The 15,795-nt window shown below is 36.0% G+C and overlaps 1 protein-coding gene across 1 annotated transcript in view; it reads right to left on the bottom strand.

Moving 5' to 3' along the window:
- Nucleotides 1–345: 345 nt before the first annotated feature.
- Nucleotides 346–15,795, bottom strand: part of CFAP46 (cilia and flagella associated protein 46) — an 80,750-nt gene continuing 65,300 nt past the window's right edge. Inside the window, exons 51-60 of the mRNA XM_068951319.1 lie at nucleotides 15,245–15,409; nucleotides 12,607–12,680; nucleotides 11,910–11,970; nucleotides 11,775–11,810; nucleotides 10,007–10,109; nucleotides 8,690–8,802; nucleotides 5,370–5,451; nucleotides 3,356–3,492; nucleotides 2,635–2,721; nucleotides 346–1,235 (exon numbers count right to left, since the gene is read on the bottom strand). Of these exons, the coding sequence (XP_068807420.1) occupies nucleotides 1,099–1,235; nucleotides 2,635–2,721; nucleotides 3,356–3,492; nucleotides 5,370–5,451; nucleotides 8,690–8,802; nucleotides 10,007–10,109; nucleotides 11,775–11,810; nucleotides 11,910–11,970; nucleotides 12,607–12,680; nucleotides 15,245–15,409 (995 nt within the window). The 3' untranslated portion in view covers nucleotides 346–1,098. The remainder of the gene's footprint in view (nucleotides 1,236–2,634; nucleotides 2,722–3,355; nucleotides 3,493–5,369; nucleotides 5,452–8,689; nucleotides 8,803–10,006; nucleotides 10,110–11,774; nucleotides 11,811–11,909; nucleotides 11,971–12,606; nucleotides 12,681–15,244; nucleotides 15,410–15,795) is intronic.

The raw sequence follows: 15,795 nt of genomic DNA, 5'->3' as shown, positions 1-15,795 counted from the left end.
CTATATAGCCCTACAGCCCTATCTGGTTCTAATTAACTATAGCACAGCAGCTAGCCAAGAACAGTATATTTTAGTGTCATTTTAATGCTCTGTGAGGAACACAAAAAATTTATCACAGGAAACAGATATTGCAGTCTTACTGGAAAAAAAAGAGACTTAAAAAATTTTTTTAGTTGCAGTGATGATCAAAGCTTTGTATTTTCACTAAATGCTATATTATTTTACATTTATTTCAACTGTTACCACTACAAATAAAGTTATAAAATACGTATTTTAAAACATCTAGTGACAATTAACAGAGCATGAAACTCAATCTACATATATGAAAATTACATCTAGGATTGTGGAATAATTTAGTATATCTTCATAAAAGATGTTTTTATGTATGTCATTCATCAAACCCTTATGGAAATGAATTAAGCAAAATTTATTAAACATTCCTATTTAATGTTACTTTTTCGAAATTAAACTTCAGCTACTGCTATCCACTGAATTTAAAATCAATTAATTCAGAATGAGGCGCCTTAGTAAATTTTTCAACTATGTTCCCGATAAAACTTTCATTTACAAGCAAAATGCATCAAGGACAAACATTTCCAAATGCAAGTACTGACAATGATACATCCCAAACACATTTAGGCATCAATGCCCAAAAATACCATCTTAATTTCCTTTAAGGTCTGTTGGTACTCAACAGCAAAAGCGTTTTTTTGCAACGTTTCAATGGAATTTAGTGTCTAATTCCAGATGTTCAAACTCAAAAATCTTTTGTAGTAGCTTACATTTGTCCAAAAAGGCAATACTGGCGTCAAGGTAAACAGAAGTCTAAATTATTCTTTTAAAGGTTTCACTGAGTTCAGAAAAAGCATTGAGTAGTAACTAACTGACATATCTAAAGGAAACATTGATATTTAATGCAATTATTTTAATATGAAGCTGCTTTCACCCAAAACAGAAATCAGTCAATTAGCAAAACGTACATTTTCTTAAGCTAACCTCTCCTGAGGCTTTACATTAAAGTATTTGGGATACCTTTAATGCAAGGCATGCACCACGTACACTGTAGTAGAGTTCCTATTATGAAAAGTCTGACACAAATTATGTAATAATTATGTTGGGTAAACCATATAACACACAATTAAAAACTGATGGCTGAACTGCAGGAAGATTTGAGGGAGCAGGAATGGTCTGCTCTTCCACTTTGTCCGTAGGAGAATTGTGAGAATCCTCTTCCACTAGAAAAATAAAACATTGTTACTGCCAAATATGCCTGAATATCAGAATGCTTTGAAGTGCAGCATTTGATCACTTCTCTGCTTAAGAACTTTCCTCTCTTTAAAATATAAATAATTGCTGCTATATCCAGGAAAGATTTTCTGAAAAAAAAAAAACAGGAAGAACTAGGCAATGTTTGTGATCTGAACTGTTCCTCTCTCTAATTCTATGACAGTGTAAGCTATAATCACTAGAATTTATTTTATTTATCCTTGTTTTAAGAGCCAAGTCAAATACAGGGAAAAATCTGTAAAACAGTACATACAGTATATTAAAAGATATTTTATGTCCAACAGCGAATACAACTCAAAAATACGTATGCCCTCTCCAACAAGACCCCAGGCAGAATTTTGCTCGTAATGCGTGCTTTACAGTGCAGACTCTCCAATGACTGCAGGTTCAAGCTATCTTTTTGCACTCTATAATCTATACCTATAGGACTAATCTACTCTGTGTCCTACTATGTAGATTAGTCCTATACTGCAAAAATAAATTTACATTGTGCACGTTAGGCTGTTGACCTAACTTTTCTGTCCCACTACTTCATTCTATAACAGTCCAGATGAGTGAACATTTTAACTTCTGACCAGCTGTGACAAAGCTTCCAAAAAGAAATTTTACATATGTAAAATATACTTACTCCAGTTATAATACTATCAGTGGTTGTCTCACTTTTAATTCTTAAAAGAATTCTTAATTCTTTTAATTCTCATGAAAAGTGTCCCAAAAATTTGTCTCCTTTGAAAGATTTCACTTATACCTGCAGACTACCCACAAGTCTTCAGTAGAAGGAATCAATTATAACAGATACTGAAGAGGAAAAGCAGGACTAAGATATACTTGTATGTTGTAATGCAAGTCAGTGACAAGGCAGAAAGGACGTATTAAGGTCCTTCATTTATTTAAGGTCTAAATTCAAATGATCTGAGATATGAATTCATACTGATTATCTCCTTTGTCTGTATTGTTTTCTCATGAGTGTAACTGCATGTAAGAATTTTAAGAAGTTTCTAAAATTGCTATAATGATACATAGTTAACAGTGTGGCTCAATGTAAGGCTACTGTAGAAGTATAATTTGATATGTCATATCTTTTAAATGTTTACCTAAAATGGTTTAAATTATCTTTGTTCAAAGCACACCAATTTTGCATTTTAATTTAAACAGAAAAGCATGCTTTCTCAAATCATTATTCAATTCAAGGTATACATTAATAATCCAGTCCGCAGTCCTCTGCTACTTTTACATGTAACGAGAGAAAGCAGTATATAAAATTATGGATTTACTGATTAAACTACCAAGTTTTAATTCTATGATCATGCAATGCCAGGCTTTTGTACAAAGCTTTTTAATTCTTACTTTTAACTGAATCACTTTTCCTGTGGGTCTCACTCTTTTGAAGAATATGGACTGTCTGCCCAGTTGTTTTCCCAATTCTTAACAAATCTGGAAAGAAATATGGTCATCTCTATGAGTTGTTAATGAAAGTTTCGGAAAAAAATACAAATCGTACAGCTTGATGTTTTCACATTTATAACTTAAAGGATACAAAATTAAATTTCTAGTAGGGAATCTCTGAACGTATCAGTTATCTTCAGGGTTTTTTTTTTTTCGTTTGTTGGTTTTACTTCAGCAGCTGCAGCCTGTCAAGTCCCAGGACAGTGCTCCTCAACACAGAAATCTTATTCTTACCACAGAACCACAAATGCATCCTCCGCTTTAACCCGTTTCACTTCCTAACAGGTTACTGTTCGGTTTGAAAGATCAAACTGTCAACAACACGTGGTAGCTCCTGCGTGCTGTTTCTCTCTTATACCTCTTATGGTAAACAGCGCGCAGGAGCTACCACGTGGCGCTGACAGTTTGAGCTGTCAAACAGCTACCATGTGTTGACCAAGCAGACCAGGACTAGGAGACCAGTTCGAGGAGACTAGGACTCCAGGCAAGCTTTGGTAAAAAATTAATTCCTAGAAAGAGGAGCAGAAGATGGGAGACAAATAGATAGGCGCACCGCATGAGCATATACATACAAGTGTCTGAAGAAATCCATACGCAAATAGCGAAGAACACAAATACGTACTCTCAGATAAAATTTCTAGCCTTTCTGCATTCTCTGGCAGAGTAGTGTACCACTGGTTAGCTATTATAGAACGAACACCAGTAAGGCTTAGAAGCATCGCTGTCTCTGTTGGTCTCTCCAATGCAATACGTGGACAACTAAAGAAAACCAAAAGTAAGAGATTAATAAAATAAGGAAGTGCATAAAACGCTGTGTACAAATATATCAACAATGTAATTAAACATATGATACTTCTTCCTACAAGGGGAAAGGGAATTTTATAAAACTGTCACCATACAAAGAAAAATGCCAGGCCACATTTTTCTTGTATGCTAAGCATACAGTAATTTTTAATATTTCATACAACACCTTATCTTTAATACCAAGAACTATGGTAACGTTCTCCTTACATCTTTGCACGACAGAACTTACTCAGTGGATGGCTCCCTGTCATAGTTCTGTTTTGGACATCTTAACAAATGTCAGTAGAGGAATAAACACATTAACTGCTACAAAATACTGCAGAATATATTTTTATAATACAGTGAAAATGCTGGGGAAAAGGTGAAAAGAACTGCTTGGTTCTGTTTCAGATCCTGAAGGGATAAAGAAAATATCACATGAAGTCAAAGTTTCTCCTTCGCGATGTTTAGGATTAGAATGAGCATGGCAGTAATTCTGAATGCTTAAAACCAAACCACCACTTCTAAAGTGAGATTCAAATTTCTTCTGCTGAATATTTAAATTCAGAAGTGTTTTAGTATTATTGTTTTAGTGATGGGAGCGAAGTGAAACTCTGTAGCATTTCAAACTGCAGTAAATTAAAAGCTGAATCTTGCTTTTGTTAATCTCAGCTTTTCACGGTAACTTCAGCAGAAGACAGTAACTGAAGTTTTCCATGATCTCTTTGGGAGACGCTAGCCATTAAAGTGAGACTTCAAAAGCAAAGAGTTGGAAAACTCATTTCTCTTGTTTCAGGAAGTGACTGTTTTCAGGAGAGGAAAGAGGATATCAACAATAAAAACACTAGGAGTTTTTCAGACAGTCAGAAACCTGTGTATATATGTACACAGGTGCATATATCTCTTGCTTGCAATTCACTCCCACTTACATCGTTGCATTCATTAAGCTTGTGAGAGACTTCTTGCTTATTAGCTATATTTTTTAGGAAGAGCTTTTTTACATTTCTTACTCATAGAATGAATAGTCAGAAAAGTCAGAGGGATTTCTGCAGACCTAAGAGGATTAGATACGAGCTTGAGTTGGCTGCATTAATATGACTGTCCCACCAATGACGTGAATAAAAGTACATACATTTTGATTTGTTCTGTGCTAAGAGTATAATTTGGCTATCTGAAAATTCACCATATGCTAAATAACTCATGATTAACACCAGGACACTAAAACTATCCTTCTTGCTTTTAACATCTTAAAGTTATCTGTAAAGTGGTGCTATCTGTCAAGAATCCATAATGGACATACAACAGAAGTATATGAGCCTTGTCACCCATCAACTTAAAAGCAGGAAAATACTAAGATGCTTTCAAACCTAAAAGCCCTGATTAATAACACTGCAGAGTCTGAAAAGGTCATTTGGCATGCCAAAATAATTTATTTAAATAAAAAACTGGTTGACTGTTAAACTATTCAGTGTATGAAATTCTAGAAGGACTCTTAACAGTTCATCTGGTAAAGGTCTTTATATATTTAGATGTTTACGTTTATCTGTTTTCAAAGATCTTTATATCTTTGCAGAATCTTGAGCTCAGAATTGGCAGGTTAAGGGTCACATAGCTAACACTCCGAATCATATTTTCTCCATCATTACTGTGCCACTCACCTTTGATCCTATTTAGCCCCTACCTAACGAATGGAACAAGAGGATAAAGAGGCTAACTCTGCACTGAGATGTGGTTATGAGCCTTTCTACTTGCAGAAGTAAATGAGAATATTTATGACTTAAATTTTTAACTTTGCTTGGAAGTAAAAATAATCTGCCTTACTGTCGATTTTACAAAAGTAAATTTTATCCTACCTTTTGTGGATATCGGAGTTTGTTACTCGCTGATAACTTTGCTTTGATTGCACCAGATCTAAAAGTATCATCAAATGGCATTCTAGGAAAAAAGAATCCGTTATAGTAACAATATTTGCACTGGTAATAATATCTAACATAATAAATGCAAGTAAAACAGACCTTTTTTAAGTCAATGACTTTCTCAAAGCACAGTGTAAACAGCTAATATAAAATTTATATTTTTCAGCCAAAATTGTCTAGTCACATATTAAGGAAAAGAACCTTAATAACATCATCTTAACATTATCTGATGTAAATTTGCTTTCCCATAGTGTCTAGTGGGTTTTTGCCTATGCCACCTTAGCATAATTAATAATAAGGTCCATGCCCCATCTAATTACAGCTAGTAATTTATATGATTCCATTCTATAATCATAGAATCTTGTAAGGTAGAAGTATGAAAAAGTTATTGACCTTATCTCTCTTCTTCAAGGTAGGACCTTCAAGGTGGTACATCTAAAACATTCCTTAAAGATATTTTCCTTAAAGCACTACAGTGAAATAACTTGGAATCAAAGATATCCTCCAGTTCATCATCCGAATGACCAATAAAAATATACTATAATATTGGACCCAGGTTAGAGCGAGCCCTCAGGAACCAAGCCTGACCTAGTCTTCCAGTTAGACTGCACACCACTGAAAATTACACTCCCGAGCACTCTTTCAACCATTTTTGCCCCCCAATCATTAGTAAATCCCACAATACTGGATATTTCCCCGCCTTGCCTACAGGAATTTCACATGGTAGAGTCTGATAGAGTCTCACATGGGGCAAAACGTACGATTATTACTGCATTCATAAGGCTTATTACCATGCTGTGGCAGGAAGCGAGGTTAGTTCACTGCAGTTTGTTCACGACCGGTCCTGACCTGCTCGTCTTCTTGTCATCCTGAACAGTACCCATAACTACGTTATTTGATTTCTTATTCCAGTGTATTTTCTGGTGAAATTATGTTCCCTGGCCCTCCTTCATCCTCGCTTTTTAAAGACAAGAAGTAGGTTTGTCTTTTCCAAGTACTCTGGAACGTCCCCTGCCCTCCATGCACTCGCCAAGAGAATTACTAACGGCTCATAGATCGCAGTTTCTTAAGTATTCCATGGTAAATATCATCAGGAAACGCAACAAAATTTAACTTCATCAGACCATGCAAAATTTAACTATCTAATGTCTTCTTTCCTTCGGTTAGCTTAAGCTAAGCTAAATGAACTGCTTAGGCACAGCAATAGTTTTAATCAAGACGTTTCAGCGCAGATCATTGTAGGAGCAAAGAAAGCATTACAGATTTTTGCCTGTGGGTGGGATCCAAGCTTGCAAAACTGCTCTGAGCAAAAAGGCCTCCATATATTTTTATAGAAAATGAAACGCCTGACGTTCGCTAAAGAATATCAGATTACATATTCAAAACTTTTTATATGCTATTTATATCATCCTGGAAGATCATCACAGTACTCTAATAACCAAATACGATTTTTCCAAATGTAGTCAGTTTTTTCTGTCAAATCACGGAACAACTAGAAAAGTCACCTGCCAATAGTGCTCTCTATGCATTTGCATTGTATCAGGCTGTATCTATACCAGTGAACTATACAGAGTCGGGGCTTTGGCATGAAGTCATTCGTACTGTCTAATTATTGGCATGTTCCTTGCCAAGGTTTTTCCCCAGCCCAAGTAGCACTGCCCAAATTTTCTGGGACATCGTTCAAGGAACATCACAGGCCATGAACGGTCCGCAAAAGGCAGTCTGAATGAGGCAATCGTGCGAGGAAGGGAGTGCAGCTGTCCGGCAGCGAGCCAAGGTCCCTTCGCTGGCCAGAAGAGCAAGAGGGAAAGCACAGACGTGAACCATGCTGCACTCGCCTGCAGAAATACTGAACGAGCCTTAACTTGTTTTGTTTACTGTTGCAGCTGTAGCCTTACAGACTTAAACATAGGAAACTGCAATCACTCTAAAAAGTGAACCACCATTGTTAATAATTACTCGTAGCCCTTCAGAAAACTGCGGATAACCAGAGCAATTGTAAAACATTCATTTGTAGAGAAAGTGCATCTTTCAGTGATAGAGAACTATGATGTACTTGCAGACACAGATCATGTTCTCTAATAAAAACATTTTTTAATGTGAAGATTGACTCCACAAGAAATTCAATTCAATCTGTCTGCTAGGTAACAGTAATGCTGTTGGCTAACAACTAAAAGTTGTGCAAGTGGTCAGAAAACAGAACTATCCTTTCAGTAATACATCAGTGCATTTAAAATGAGTTTATTCTCCATTAAAGGCAATAAGATGCACTGGAGAATTAATCCTGATGTATTTTAAGTGCAGGGCAGAGGGTCAGGATTGCCAGGTGCTCAGGAACTTTCCAAAAGTGCCTAGACCTGTAAATATCTGGCCTGTAGACATCTGAAGTCTCATTTTCAAAAGTCACTAAAGCATACAGGAAGACACTTTTTCTTGATTTCCAGTAATATTTACACATACAAATGTTTAAATCACTTTGAAAAACAAAGCGTCCCGAAGAAGGTGCCGGCTGCATGACTTCACAATCCGGCATGTACTGTCCTCAATTTCACGTTGTCAACACAAACTAGAAGGAAGCTAACAATTTAGCTGCTCTGACAACTTCAGTTCAACTCTGAAGTTCAGCTTCTTCAGGACGTGCTAGGGGAACAGGAGGACAGAGGAAGACTGGGAATCCAAAATACCAGTCTTGAGGCTGAGCCTTGTGCTATAACAGCAGAAAGATTAATTAGCTGTGAAGAGGCACAAAAAAAATTACCTTCTCAGAGTCTACGAAGGCTCCCTAACACAGGGAAAATCATTCAGTATTAATCTAGTCTTCACGGACAGTCCTGCTTTGCCTGCGAGGGGGCAGATGATGGGTTTTGGAGAAGTGGTGCTGCAGAGGTTGTTCTTAACAAGAAGAACCACTTCGTTACCAAATACTCAGTTCAAGAGAAAGGGAGAGGAGCTGGTGGAAAGATCATCAGATGATGGCTCAACTTTTGGAACTTCAGAAATACTGTCATCATTTGAAATTTCACCATTTGGAAGCGGAGAAGGAATTAACCCATTTGTGAGGAATAAAGAGAAAGCTGTGCAACAGAATAAACTAAATGAAAAGTTTTTTCAGTTAAAATCCTCAACCTTGGAAAAAGCCCTTCATTGCTAACGTCAATGCTTCATAATGATATAGCATGAAATAAATACAATTTTGTGATTACTGGAAAAAAAGAAGTGGTGTAATTAAAAAATATTTTGGAGTTTGCTTATCTCACTTGGGATGTTCATAGCAACCAGTCTGTTGAGTAAAACGTGAGACAAGAATCTCTCCATCCCATAGAACAGAAACGCACTGCAGTTAGTCAGCAACTGCTCCCATTCAGCTTGGCTGCAAAGAAAGCAAGTTATTTTTTGTGTTAATATTTTACAAGAATATTTTTCAGAAAACATCCATAGCAAACATTTTTGAGTTACTTACTCTAGAAATATTTATTAGAAAAGGAAGCATGCAGAACAAGGAGACAAACAAAACTGCAGAATTCTGTGAAAAGACCAGTATCTCATGTAACTGTTGCATAATAATTAGTTTAATAAAGAGGTAATTTAGCAACATCCCATAGCAAACAATAGACAGACTGTATTTTTTAGATAACTACCAGACTCTCAAAAAAAACCCCAACCCGTTGAAGTATGCATTGTATAGCTTTGAAATAGCAGTACCTAGTCTAACATTGAAAGGGAATATTCGTACATGCACCCTTCAGGGTATGAAGGAATAAGATTCTGAGAAGAGGTGCAAATATATTCACCTTAGCTGGCAGCAAAAACTGTGCAATCTGGCAAACCGTTATATCTTTGAAACTGTTGTGAGAAACACTAGGACACCTACATCACTATCACTAGCTATTTAACCTTACTGGAGAAGGTCTTAAAGCACTGATTTAACCAAGAGTTATAAAGAAAGGTCCAGGGACTACTGTGTTGCCTCATTACAGGACTCATACCGCTTGCGTCCTTGAGATCCCTTTTAGGCCTCTATCTCCATGACCTTTAAAATTAGACTACTTCTATAGAGAGCAAAGGGAATAAACTGCATAAAACTGTATTAATTTCACCATCAGACATTTGAAATTGTAAACTGCAAGACGCATCTTCAGTCCTTTGTTTCTGAAATCTGTGCTCAAGTCTCATAGTTCACTTGGTGCGCATGGAGATGCTACGGTTTTTAATATTTGGTTTTAAAAACAACTACAAAAATACATTTTTGCATAGCTAGAAAATACATTTAGGCCTATACACGCTTATAACAATCACCAAGGACTGCACCAGTAGACATTTTGTCCAAAATCAGAACATGTACATGTACAGCAACTCTGATGCAACCAATTTGGCTATATCCCTCTGATGGCACTGTATTCTAGATCCTTAAACTATTCTGCCTACAGATCTGCAGACACTTTTGAAAGAAAGCTACGTGCTTTCTAGCTCTTAGCACCATGCCACCCTCTTTTTTGACTGAGGCCTCGGAGAAGTAGCACCATTATAAAAAAGAAACACAGACAAAACATGAAAGCAGATATAATATTACAAACCTTGGAACATACGCGTTACCAATAACTCCTTCCCACCGTAATGTAAATGGGTCGTGGTATTTTGCTAGGATTTCCTTTATTTTTTGTGAGGGACTTACAGCTTCTGTAATATTAGCATTTTATCATTTTGAGCTTAGCACACTACAAAGTACGATGCACAGTCTTAATTCCAAACATTCAAAAATGACAATATAATATTTAGCCTTTTTAAAACTATCATTAGATCTTAAATTTTTCTGATACGGAAATCTGGTTTTTAAAACTGATGCAATTGTGACATTTTCTCCAACCAGTGGGGAAATAATAATGGCTTATAATTGCCACTGGAAAGGTATATTTTGCAACTGAGAAGGATAATTCAATAGACAGCTCAAAGACTGAAGAAGCACAAAGAATAAACTCTAGATACCCTGAGAAAAGTGTCAAGAGTTGAAAACACCAGTATTGCTCATGCAGTTCTGTTCCAGGGACTCAGAGAAGACTGAAGTAGATAGAGAAAATAAATCAGTTTCCAGAGCCTTTAGTTTAAATCAATTCAGAAAACACGACTCCAAACTGACCTACGTTCTCCAAGCACATTGCATATTTAATGATAATTCATCTTCTCCTTTTTGATTACATTTTCATAATACTTGTCAATTAAAGATACACTCAAGGCCAGATGTTAAGGACATTGTAAACAGCACTAAATTTTGATCTGCTGTGAAGGTGAAACTGCAAAAATATGGAGATGCGTACCATTAGGCTACTGACTGTTCAGGAGTCTCCTCTGCACTGAGATTCGGTTTAATCAGCATCTCAATTAAAGACCTCTGTTAAATCATTTTTGGCATTCTATATAGATGTGAGTTTATTAACAAATGTGACTCTGCTAAACTACTGTGCATAGTTGGAGAAAAAGTGAGTTAAATTGTATTATTAAAATATTTTGTGTCAGTCTGAATTAATACAGCAAATGCTTATGGCCTGGGTGAATACATTCTACAAGAAAATGGCAGCCATTACAGATATCCTTACTCTAGTATCTGTCTATCGTAGTACCCTTCACCTCTCAAAGGAGTGTAAGATTACACGCAAAGGCTTTACTTGTAACATATGCTTTATTTATATATAAGTATAATTTATATTTGTAAAGATTAATCACATAGTTCTGTTAATATTTAAAATATTATACATTTATGTTTAAATTAAGTACACCATATTAAAAAAATACTATATTTAAATCATAAGCTTGAGATATGCTGTATAGGCGTGGTGAACCCCACTGTTCCTGCCCCAACCCCCTCCCATTCAGCACTGTCTGTTCCAAGCCCATTCACAGATTTCATGCAGATTTCTTCTATAACAAAAATTATACAAAGCATCATATCCTTTTAATTAACCTGTATCCTTCCCTGCACTACTGCGATAGTATCTTAATAGTATATATTTGCATAATTAAAAATGTGATAATAAGTTCTTGAAAGAAAGCTCGTGTTTTCAATTTGATAATATAATAAGAAAAATTACTCAAGTAATTATTTGTTCAATGTTTAGTGATATGAAAGAAATAATAAGACAAACTAATTTTCTTTCCTGAATCTGGTTTTATTGTTTCATTGATGCACCACTGGACTGATGACTATGCAATACTGTCCTGATGAAAAGCTAAGCTCTTTTGTCAACAGCTCAATGTCATGACTTCATTTTCTGTTTCCTATATTTCTAAATTGAGTAGGTAGTTTGAGCATTTATTGAAATTGAGCAAATATTACTTAATATACATTACCTGCTTGTCTTCCTTCATTATAGGGATCCACGACATCTGATACACAGTTAAGTGTAAACAGTGAAATGAAAACAATGAAGACTATGAAAGTTTATCTTAATTGATACACTTAGCTAATAGTTCGGGAAAGGATACATTTAAAATTATGGGTATCAACAGATAGGCAATTAGAGGGTAAAACACGGTTAATGGGTGCCTACAATTAGAAAAAACATGTATTTTCTTTTACAAGCAGAATTCTTAGGCAGGTATATCAGTATTACATCCCTTTGTCCAACACCTAGCAAAAGATGTCCTGAAGTTTTGAAGGCGAGACTAAAAGCAGCATGATATTCAATTGCCAACTGAAATTAAAAGCATAAGCTATACTGCATTATATACTATGTATGTATATACACACGCACACACATACATGTGCATATATATATAAAAGATACATTTATAAAAAATATGGTTATATACTATATACAATGTCCCATATTTTTAGGGGGAGGTAGTTCCAGTAACTTTAAGCACCTCCCTTGGTGGATTGTTAAATATGTCACATTTACACAAACAGTATGATTTTCAAAGAAACAACAACTCTGTAGTTACTGCAAAATCAATAAGAAACAAGATTCTTACGGCATTCTGTAATATTTATTCCATTTCAGACTTCTAACATATATAATGACCTTTTATGCAAGTCATCCTTAGTTCTTCTCATGAATGCATATCAAGAAAACTTAAACAGAAAAAAACCAGAAACTACTACAACTCTCTAATAATATTTTTTACAGATTAAGAAGAACTTACTCCTATTGAGTTTATGTAAAGAAGTAGGAGAGTTTACCATTTTGACCTTCTTCTGATCAGCTTTTGGTTTTGGTTCTTTAGGCATCTCTACATGTTTTTTTACTTCAGTTTCTGTAGAATTGAAAAGAACAAGTTTTTTTTTAAATAGGCAGTTTTACAAAACAAAAATGTCTTGAAAGATTATGAGTGTGATAACAACAGATTAAACTAGAGAAACAAAAATTCATTTCACGTAACAGCAACACGAAGACATTCCACAAACCCTCTCGCCTAAAAATAATGACTTGAAGGAGGTAGGAAGCAAGAGACGTTATCCCTTAGACAGGCACATGCTTTATTACATTTAGGAGGATAGCGTTGAACAGTAATTAGTGGAGCACTTCCTAACCCTATCAGAGTATCTCTTCATTGCTGATGTTACTGGAATAACCACAGCTTCTGTGAAATATGCAGAGAGCACAAGAAAAAAGTATCTCTCATTTGAGTCAGACATATAACAATATGTGAATGTGTCTGTAGATTAAAAATATTTTAAACCCAGATTATCCACACTTTCTTCTCTGCGGAAAGGAGGGTTGGAACAGACAAAAACAGGACAGGTTATGCTGAAGGTGCTAAATATTACAGATATGAACACAATATAGGAACCTCTGTGTAGCAGAATAATTTCATGGTACAAAGTGAAATTTTCTAATCCTATCTTTTAGTTTAGACTCACTAGTTTTAATAATGTAATTTGAGTTTAAATGTGTTTTTATCTTTTTATGACCAATATGACTTCAGATTTTTATAACTTCAATAACAGATAGATACATTTGTTTTTGATTGATTGCTACAGAAAAACTGCCCAGTACTTGCATTTCTCGCTCATTTCTAGAATTGATCTTTAAGATGCCATAAGAAAAGTTAATAAAATCAATTAAAAATCTGTCAAACTACTTCATTTAACAAACTCATTCCACTGAACAGATTATGTAGGGACCTCCCCCTCAATTCACTGAACCCATGCTTTCCTATTAGAATCACACAATTGACCACAATCACACAGAATTTCTTTTATATAATTTAGTATATATCAAGTTTTACTTTAATTGAAGGTAATGCTCCTCACAACTGATATATATTTCATGGAAGAGCATGAAGGTCAGGTTTGTGACTCACAAATTTGTTAAGAAAGCAAGTACATGTTTCATCAATTAATGTTTTTCATCTGGAGAAGTCAGGATTCTTCTATACAATCCCTTATTTCAATGATTTCAATGGAAAGTGGATTAAACTAACTGTGCTTCCTCGGAGACAGAACCCTGGGCTCAGCAGACCTTTGGTCTCATCTAGTCTGGCCGCTCTCTGAGGATGCCATGCTTCCAGTCACAGAATCACAGAATTACAGAATAATTTACTTTGGATGGGACTTTCAGATGCCAGCTAGCCCAAACTCCTACTTGAAGCAGGTCTAACCAGATCAGGTTGCCCTGGGACTTGTGCAGCCAAGTCTTAAACACCTCCACGGATGGAGATCTCACAACCTGTCTGGGCAACTCACTCCCGTATTTGACCAGTCGCTCCCCTGTACACCTCTCTTCTCTGCTCTTCACTGTGTATTCCCTTGCAATCTACGCTCTTGGTTTGCTTTTGTGAGCTTTCCTTATATTTGGCAGGTTTCAGTAACTTTCATCGGTATGAAATCGTCTTCTGCCCTGCCAGGCTCCACCTTCAACAGCTGCAAATGGCAGCACTAGACTTCATCAGTAGCCCTCTCCTGTTCATTTTGTTATTCAAACACTCAAAATGCCGCTGCTAAAAATACATCTATCTCAGGTTAATGCTAAGCAGAAGAAGAGGCACAGACATAGGCCAGAGACAGTTTACTGCAAGAATTTGCAGTTATGAAAGCAGTCCCTAAAGGCTGTGGGATCGGATCTAGGTCAGCTTGAAGATGTTCATCATTGGTTGGACAGACAGATAAACAGTAGATGCTCCGATGAAGGGCCGAACAGCGCTCCCAAGTTCTGTTAGGCGCTCTCTACCAGAAGCCAGAATGGTCTGCTGACAGAGAATGCCGCGGCAACTTGAGATCTTACGTATATGAACTCCACCCAGATGACTTTTGCAGATGGAAACCTTTGGACTGTTAGTTTCATCATAATTAATCTGTGAAACATATGAAACAGAATTCCCTTTCACACATTTCTCAGACTTTCTGATCATAAATTTTGCTCATGTATAGCACAAGGACCGCTGAATTGACCTGAGCCCTTAAGGCAATCTTAGCTATACACAGAGGAAGTGGCTCAGTGCTTTAAAAGTTTGTTAACGTTTGATATTTTGAGCAAAGTCATACATTAATGTAAGTATAAATCCTTTTATTTTTTTCAAAACTTCACAAGCCATTTTAGAATCCACTGAACTTTACTTATTCTTTCATAGGTACAGGCCATTTTAAAGTCGCTTGCACTGCAAGTACAATACGTTACTATATAATACATACTATACAATACGTTACTACTCCTTGCATTACCGTACATTACCAATGTGTCTACTTATACTGTGTATTCCAGTCAAAATACTAGGAACTATACTGAACAGTGTTTCCATAAAATACATTATACCATTCATATTCTTCACATTGTAAGTATCTTGTTTACTGCATCACCAGAACGTTTATCTAATAGTACCTGATTCTTCTACATGGACTCGATTGTAGAGAACCTGGAGAGAAAAATCTCTGGATACAGAACATACACCTTCCGCTTGAAAGATACTCAGAGCTTCCAAAGGCAATTCCATAAATAACGCATCTGCCAATAACACCACGCACAATCCTAACTCCGTAGGTGTACCTGAAGAAATATAACAAGACTGGGATTTAGTTATTTCTCAGTACGTATTCCAACAATCTAAGTTAGCTGTACAAACTTTCTTCTGTTGCATGATGCCCGAAACCCATTTTACTGTGGATGAAGAGCGTTATACTAAAAACATTTCTTTTGATATAGCTCCCCCTAAAACCTTGTCAAACTTCCAAGCATATGCATTTGTGAGAGAGAACTCTTCAGAGGGAAGAATATCCCCATATTAATAGCCACATCATCCCAGACCAAAGTCATGTGTATGCAATGTATGCAAGAAAATGATGTTTGGAAATGCAAAACTGTTCTGTTTGGCTAACATATAAGAGTTTTAAAGGAGCTCTTATCCAATGCTGACTATATCATTCTGTAAGAAA

Source organism: Struthio camelus, chromosome 7 (assembly GCF_040807025.1).
Source record: "Struthio camelus isolate bStrCam1 chromosome 7, bStrCam1.hap1, whole genome shotgun sequence".
Classification (NCBI taxonomy): domain Eukaryota; kingdom Metazoa; phylum Chordata; class Aves; order Struthioniformes; family Struthionidae; genus Struthio; species Struthio camelus.
Note: the sequence above shows the minus strand (reverse complement) of the source record. Positions and strands in the feature narration are given on the sequence as shown.